The 8,450-nt window shown below is 33.5% G+C and overlaps 1 protein-coding gene and 1 pseudogene across 2 annotated transcripts; one reads left to right on the top strand and one right to left on the bottom strand.

Moving 5' to 3' along the window:
- The first annotated feature begins 975 nt into the window (after positions 1 to 975).
- On the top strand, positions 976 to 5,892 carry LOC132805150 (ATPase GET3B-like). 2 transcript variants are annotated; one of them, XM_060820053.1, is made up of 11 exons: positions 978 to 1,200; positions 2,077 to 2,288; positions 2,418 to 2,480; positions 2,661 to 2,771; positions 3,135 to 3,209; positions 3,317 to 3,385; positions 3,462 to 3,527; positions 4,664 to 4,738; positions 4,812 to 4,910; positions 5,232 to 5,366; positions 5,706 to 5,892. In XM_060820053.1, exons 1-11 carry the CDS (start codon positions 1,011 to 1,013, stop codon positions 5,841 to 5,843), a joined length of 1,233 nt encoding a protein of 410 aa, XP_060676036.1. In that variant the 5' UTR covers positions 978 to 1,010; the 3' UTR covers positions 5,844 to 5,892. The 2 variants fall into 2 exon arrangements, with proteins under 2 accessions (XP_060676037.1, XP_060676036.1); XM_060820054.1 differs by lacking the exon at positions 3,462 to 3,527 and having other exon boundaries at positions 976 to 1,200.
- A 143-nt stretch (positions 5,893 to 6,035) lies between these two features.
- LOC132805151 (pectinesterase/pectinesterase inhibitor PPE8B-like) lies at positions 6,036 to 8,112 on the bottom strand (annotated as a pseudogene).
- Positions 8,113 to 8,450: the final 338 nt, after the last annotated feature.

An 8,450-nucleotide genomic window follows, 5' to 3' on the forward strand; every position in this document is an offset into this window, starting at 1 on the left:
AGTTATTTATTTATTTATTTTTTTAATATTCAAATTTCAATTTAAAAAGTGCTTAACTTAAAATATTGCTTAAAATATTTTAAAATATTTTTATTTTGATAAATGGAAGAAAGTGTTAGGGTAAAATAAATGAATTTTTATTTATTTTTTTGGGTCAAAATCTCAATTTTAAAATAAAAATACTTAACAATCAAAAAACATATTTGCTTATATATATATATATATTAGATTTATTTAGATATTAAAGTAATTGATTCATATTAGAATTTCTATTTGAGTTTTTATTTAGATTGTTGTGATTTAAATATGATTTTTGGATACCATAAACGATAAATATAAAGTAGTATTATATTAATTAGTTGAGTGTATTTTAAAGATTTAAATTAATCTATCTTGATTATGAAATAATGAGTTTTTTAAAATTATACTGAGATTTAATTCTAGAAGTTTTTGTGTAAATATCAAATTTTACAAATAATCAACATTATTATACTTTTATCAAACATCTAAATTATCTTCTTCTTTTTTTTTTTTTTAATAACTGAGTTTAAAACTCCCAAAATTATTACTAAATTAAGCCTAAATCTCAAACCCTTTCCAATGGGGAACAGCTCAAAGTAAGGGTGCTGAAAGTCAATTTAAGATAAATAAATAATGTTGGCTAATTTAATAAAAAAAAAAGATTATTACAATTCATAAGCAAAGAAAATATATATATATATTTTTGAATACTATATTAAATGTTTATTGGTATATATTGTAATGAGTTAAAGTGCAATGGCACCGAGTTGTTCAAATACAAATTATTTTATTCACCAAAAAAGAAATAAAAATTATTTAAATAAAAGAAAAAAGAAAAAAGAAAAAAGAAAGTAATTATTTAACCAGTCAAAATGGGTTGCCGGTTAACGGGTCGGACCAAGTATTGGAGCTCCATCCAAAGCGTCTGTAGGCGGTGTAGTTACATTTGTTCACAATCCTAAAAGCTTTCAGTTGCATACCTCAAAACAATGGCAAGTTCTTGCGTCTCCTCCAGTTTTTCACCTTCCCTACACTACTTAACTGCCTGCAGGAGTTCGATGACTATGGTGGGTTTGCTTTCTTACGCACCCAAAATCCTCAAGCCTATCTCTTTAACCAAATCCTTCAGTTTTATTTCGCTTTCCACTGCAAGAAAACCTCTCAGAAAGTCATTTCAAGGTGATTTTTTAATTTTTATTTTTTGTACCTGTTTTTCTGAATTGCTGTTTTCTATTTGGCTCTGAAATTTTCACAGGATTTTAGCTTTGTGGGTCTTTAATTATACGGAATTTGATGGTTCAGTGGGTGTCTAGAAGTACCCAAGATTAGTCAGTTTGAGAGTTTAGATTGTAATTTGTTTCAGCCGTGGAATCTTTTGGTTTAAAATGATATAGCTTCGTAGAGAAGGAAAGAATTTGGATGCATAGAAGATAATTGAAGCGAAAAATAATTAACAATAAAGGTAAGACTAAGACATGGTAGAGAAAAAAAAAAAAAAAAAAAAAAACTTCTTAGTCTTTCATTTTATTATGGCTGGGAGTATTTGTAGAAAACAAAATATAGTACCTTCCTTTGTTTCATAAGAAATTTTCTTTTACCAATTGAAGAGTAACATTATAGGAATATTTTTATTTTTATATTTTTCCTTTTTATTGGCCAAAGCTAGTCGAAGACGTGTGATAAATTTCTATTAGGCTGCTTTTGGAATATTTAGTTTCATGAATCATCTTGGAGGATAACAATTTCTGTTCTAAGCTTTTTCAACTCTTGGTAGGGAAATGAGTAGTTATAAACGAGCTCACTCTTCTTTCAAACATGGTTAAAAACACTGTGTAAAAGAGAAGTTTTTGTCTACTTTTCCTGATAATTAAAAAAATCTTATGTTCTTTTTTCTTTTCTTTTATGTGTGAAATAATGGTGCAATCGATCAAGTGGATTGAATGGAGCATGCATAAACCTTAACAATGATGCATATGAGTTCTGTTTCCTTCATTGCTTGAGCTCAAGGACCAAATTTGTCTTTTTTAATGATTAATTATTAATATTTTTCCTCAGTGAGATCGGTGGCTGCTCCTGCTGAAGCTGCTGCTGGATTTGATGACATGGTGTCTGGGACCCAGCGGAAATATTACATGTTAGGTGGGAAAGGAGGTGTAGGAAAGACAAGTTGTGCTGCCTCGCTAGCTGTAAAATTTGCTAACAGTGGGCATCCTACTCTTGTAGTTTCCACAGATCCAGCACATTCCTTGAGTGATTCCTTTGCTCAGGTATAGAACTGTTTCCTTCGTGTTTATTTATTGAAGTATTTGCATGCCACAGATGTTTCTTAATGGGTTGACTCTAGTCATGTTTGTGTATGTGTGTGTAAACACATTTTTGCTGTGTCAATTTATCAGGATTTGACAGGTGGGACGATAGTACCAGTTGAAGGACCTGATTCTCCACTTTTTGCTCTAGAGGTATGTGGGATTTGCTCCTGTGAGAATTTTCAAATTTTATTTATGGTGGTCTGATGCTGGATTGACTGATGAGATAATTAGTATCATGATAGGATGATAATCAATGCTTGCTTCTAGTGTGTTCATGATGATTTTCCATTCTTGTATACTCAGTAAGTTAAATGTGTAGTTGTGCCACAGATAAACCCTGAGAAGGCTAGGGAAGAATTCCGCAGTGCATCTCAGAGTAATGGTGGAACTGGGATCAAAGACTTCATGGATGGTATGGGTCTTGGAATGCTTGTGGACCAGGTAGAGCACTATCATGTTTAAACTACTGATACAATGTCTAATTGATGCCATTGAACCATAATATCATTTTCTGTCTCTCCTTAGTTGGCATGCAGAGCATGTGTTTGAGGATATGCATGCATGTGCATAACTTTATTTACCTTTATTATTCTAATTTAGATCAAATTTAGAGCCATTCAGAGGTGAGATAAATAACATCTATCCTAATATAAATATCATTTTAGGATTCCCAGTCATTCTCCTCACCCTAGAAAAAAGGAAAAATACTAAAAAAAAATAGTGTGTGACCTTGCAATTTTGATCTACTTCTCTTGTCAACCCTTGCGTCCTGTTGACCTGTTGTGTATTTTTTGACTTATGAAGTTGGGAGAGTTAAAATTGGGAGAATTACTAGACACACCTCCTCCTGGTCTCGATGAAGCTATTGCAATTTCAAAGGTATGTATCAACTCTTCTACTTTTGTTTGGCACATTTTACATGGCATGTGCACACCTTTTTTTTTTTTTTTTTTTTTTTCCTATTAACTTTTAAAGTCTCTTTCCAGGTGATACAGTTTCTTGAAGCACAAGAATATAGCATGTTTACTCGAATAGTTTTTGATACTGCACCTACTGTAAGTAAACATCAGATATGTTCTTTTTCAATTCAATTTTCAACATGTTAATTCTTCGATAGATTTCTCTTAACAGGGCCATACATTGCGGCTTTTGTCCTTGCCAGACTTTTTAGACGCATCAATAGGCAAGTTGTTGAAGGTAGGAATGCTAAGTCATAATAGTGAAGACTTATGGATCTATTTTTTTCTTAAATTCAGTGCACAATTGTGTCTATGGAATTTCAAATGTTAGCTAATTGGTGAGAAATGTTACATATTTGATGGGATATGTATGGAAACTACTTTATTACATGATTTTGGTAAATATTTAGTCGACCACTTGAAGAATGATCAGATATTTAGTTACATGTTTTCTTGAATCGAGAAAACAGAAGTTTGTTATGTCTTTTTATAATTTTAGTGTCATTTGCCTTTATTATAGATCATAGTAATAAAAATAGTTGTAATGAAGCTCTTATCTTTACATACATATATATGTGTGTGTGTGTGTGTTTTTGTGATATACATGGATGTTGTAGTAATTCATTACTCTACAAAATAGAGGTTGGTTTTTATTGACATGATATTTGGAGTCTTTTGAATCTCTGTTTTCATAGAAGCTGGAAGCTTCCTAATATATTTCATATATAAACATTTCCACCTGGCATTAATTAATGATTATTAACTTAAATGCCTTCGAAGTGATCTAAAGGGTGAGGTTCTACTAGGATGTCAAGTAAAATGTCAAAGATAATGGAGAGAATGATGTACAGTTTAAAGATCATTTGTAGACGTGACTTTGAAATATCTGAAGAGAATAAACTTATACACTTTTATAATCTAATAATGAAGAGTGGTTGTGAGGAATTTATTCGGGGATCTTAAGAATTACGATGTTTTATGAGAGTTTTCAGAGCTATCTTCCTAGTTTATTTAGTTTCCCTTTTAGTATGATCCTTTTATTATAAAATAAATACTTTCTAAAACCCTACAAGGAGACTATTATAAGAATATTATTGGTATTGTGTTTTTTAATCGTTGTTTTCTGGCTTATTTTCTTTTGTTCTTTGTTCATCATGAGAATGATTTCACATCCATGTCCTAGCGGTAAAGATCCCTACCCTGCCATGATTGAAACCTTTTTGGCTGTTAAATTATTGGTTTGGGGGTGGGGGGAATAGCATTTTGTTTCTTGTGCAAACATCTAGTAATAGGCACGTTATACAAGCAACCTTTTCCTTTATTGCTGTTTAAGTGTTTCAGTATAATTTATCTTACCTTCACTGCATCTTACAGCTCAGACAAAAGATAGCTTCTGCCACTTCAGCCATCAAATCTGTTTTCGGACAAGAAGAAACGCGACAGGATGCAGTAAGCCTGATGTTGTTGGAAATGCTTTCTATTCTTCTTTTCTATGCTGTTTTAACATTAATTTATAACGCAGACTGATAAACTAGAGCGACTCAGGGAGAGAATGGTGAAAGTACGCGAGCTCTTTCGTGATACTGATTCAACGGAGTTTGTTATAGTAACCATCCCCACGGTAAAATATTTAGAAATGTTATTTGGTTTCTGTTACAATTTCATAAATTTTGAGTTTACTCTAAAAGAAGAAAACCAGGGTTTACAATATAGAACTTTTAGTTGGTTTCTGTTATAATTTTGTCCATTTTGAGTATACTTTAAAAGAAGAAAGAAAATCAGGGTTTACAATATGGAACTTTATCTGTTAAAAACCAGACTGATGTATATTTTTGTCGTCATCTGCAATGCTCCTTTTAAGATCTGGCTAAAATTAGTCAATGTTGTATGGCATTTAATTCCTCTTAATTTCTGTACTCACATTTTAGTATCTTAATTGAAGGTGATGGCAATTAGTGAATCATCTAGGTTGAGTGCCTCATTGAAGAAAGAAAATGTCCCCGTGAAAAGGTTGATTGTTAATCAGATTCTGCCCCCATCTGCCTCAGACTGCAAGTTTTGTGCAATGAAAAGAAAGGTATTAATCTGATTAATGCCTTTTTCTTTTGGTAGATGATGTAGTTTTTTTTATCTCTCTTCTTCTGGTCATTGATACTATTCTCTCTCTTGCTGGAGTCATGTATGCCTTCAATAGAATGTTGGAGTTTTATGATTTAGAAACTGATTGACTGAAAAAAAATTGTCTGTAATGGGCAAAATTTATTCGGTAGGGTTAATTCTTCCTCACATGGAAAAGTTAGTAATCAATTCTTTAGATCTTGCAGTTGAAGTTGGTTTTATTTTGCTAGTATTTGTGTATTTTTTTTCAGTGTGGTGACCAAAATCGCTTACATTTTCTTTTGTTAAATTGCTTCAGGATCAGATGCGCTCTCTGGATATGATCCAAAATGATCCCGAGCTCTCCAGCTTGACATTGATTCAGGCACCACTAGTTGATGTAGAGATCAGAGGTGTTCCTGCTCTTAGATTTATGGGAGACATTATTTGGAAATGATCATATGAAACAACATATAAAGTTCAATGATAATTATTTCCTTTATCCATTGAGCTTGTCGCTAGTCTTCACTTCTTAAAATCATTGTATTCTTTCATAGTGTAGGACAACCTGCATTAGAAAATCGAGGGAAAGCCATTTTGAAAAATGATTAACATGAACCTAAGGATTGACAAGTCTATATGGTGTTCGAGATGATGGCTCTTGTACTAGATATTTAGGTTGGGATAATTTTATCAGTTAAAATAATGAAAGTTGAATTTAAAAGATTCTTAGGTAGGAAGGAGAACAGAGAGGGATAGAGTAAGAGAGGATAGAAAATTTGATGGAAAAATTCTTATCCACCACTTTAGGTTTTGGTTTAATGGGAAGGAGCTGTTTTTTTTCCCTCCTTTGTTGGTTATAGATGAAAAAATGAATATAGAAAAAACTAATTATAAAACTGTTTAGTTATTACTTTAATCAGTAATATTTATCATCATTGAAATTTTAATACGGATTTGATTTGGAGCATATGGGATGGATTTATCATCTTTCCATTTTTCTTTCCCTCCTCTTTTTCGTATCAAACGTGGGAAGAAATTAATTTTTCTTTACACCTTTTTCTCTTTCCATTTCTTCCGTTTCACTTTTTGACCCTCACCGAACGAAGCCTTACAGAGGAGCTGTTCTAAAACCATAATTCACCTGTTTTGTATAGAGATGAATATTTTCTACAATATTTTTCTATTTCCCTGTTCATACCAGGAAGGTATAATGGACATGGTATTGGTTTCTATATTATAAAACCTATAAACCTCCGATATATGGAATGCCTGTGGATGGCAGCCATGCATGACCCTGAATAAACTTGGCCACTGTATACCCATCTACCTCTAATGAGTTGGTAATAACATGGTAGCCTGGCCAATGCACCCGTCCCCCGTCTGCTGCTCCTGGTCCGTTGTTCATATATTCACCATAAAATAGTGTGTCTAGTGCAAAACTGCCATTCCACTCTAGCCACCCTTCAGGCATCACCACATTGCTCATATACGACTGCATGAAAATGGTACGTGAGAACATGCCCCATGGTCGACCAAGGTATGTTGGTGTGAATCTCACTTGGGGTGTCGAATCCCTGTCTGCTAATATCGTGCGGAATTGGAAAGAGAATCGGGTTGAGTCGGTGGAATATGCCCGGCCATGTGCAGTGATGGTGTTCCTTCCTCCGTCAACATTTCTTCTGGTGATAATTGCGCAGTTCTGGACAACGGCGGTTCCGTAGCCGAAGATAAAGTCAATGGTGCCGCTGATCCTGCATTCTTTGTAGAACTGGCGGCCGCGATGTATGTATAAGGTGTCATGGTAGCCACTTATCATGCATCTAAAGAAACCTGAACGAGCACTGCTTGATCGAAGTGCAACCGCCTGATGCATTAGAGGTCCTGCAGTGTTCTGGAATCCCATGTTCATTGCTATGAACCCTTGCCCATTTGTAGCTACAAATTACAGAATTTCCACACACAAGAACAAAAATTAATGACATATATTTACGAAAGTGAAAATTGAATGGCTGCGAAACAATGCGTCTTTCAATGTTATTTGTTAGGTAAACAATGCTGCTGATAATCAAGGAAAACAATTAGATAGAAGTCATTAAGATAAAGAAAGAATCAGAAGCCAGCCGATTTGACAGACAAAAAAGAATGCGTTATTCATTATTTTTAATTAAAAAAAAAAAAATACTATTTGTTGGTCTTTGATAGAATGTAAATGATGTAAGAAAATAAATGTTATCACATAAATTGTTTTTATCGTTTTTGAATCCCTGCACTCCAATAATAATAGTAAAAGAGATTTTATATATATGTATTGTCTTACCAAATGTTGCTGTATGGAATGTTTTCCGATCTGTGAGGTGCATACCCTCTCCAATCATTACCAGATTCCACTTGTGGCTACTTATTCTACGTACTCTTTATAAACTCCTCCCTTCACAAATATTACATAATATTTCTGGCTATAATTTGGTGCTGCCAAAGCTGCATCCATGATATTCGTAAAACTCCCACTGCCATTCTGAGCCACAGTCACATTTGGAAATCGAAAATAAAGTGGTTCGAAGCCATTAATGAATGTTTCATCAAATTCCGATCTAGTACTTGAACCTCCATTGAGCTGTACGTTGTTGAGGTTTCCGGTGACTAGTTCGGTCACTTGGTCGAGGCTCTTTGTTACGGATGTTTTGGCCAAAGATGAACTGATCCCTTCAAACTCTTCCATGCAGGTAGCTTGGTTGGCAAGTGCACCGCTCAACCATGTTGCTGTATCCGAACCCACGTTGCCCGTGCCATAATATTTTCGAGCCCCTAAAATTAGTGACGAAAATATATTTTTGTTGAATTAAATCTATATTAGGTATTATATTTTTTTATTTACAAAATACATAAATTTGTCATTAATTTCTAATTACCATGCAATTCGTAAATTTGTAAACCACATGTCACCTGTGGCTATAGCTCATTTTGTTAATGGAGAGATTTAAAGCTTCCAAACGTTAGTGACGTATGTCTCATTGTCTCCTCTAATGCTCTTGTACCTTTCTATATTATTATTTTCCAGTGG

Source organism: Ziziphus jujuba, chromosome 8 (genome assembly GCF_031755915.1).
Source record: "Ziziphus jujuba cultivar Dongzao chromosome 8, ASM3175591v1".
Lineage (NCBI taxonomy): Eukaryota > Viridiplantae > Streptophyta > Magnoliopsida > Rosales > Rhamnaceae > Ziziphus > Ziziphus jujuba.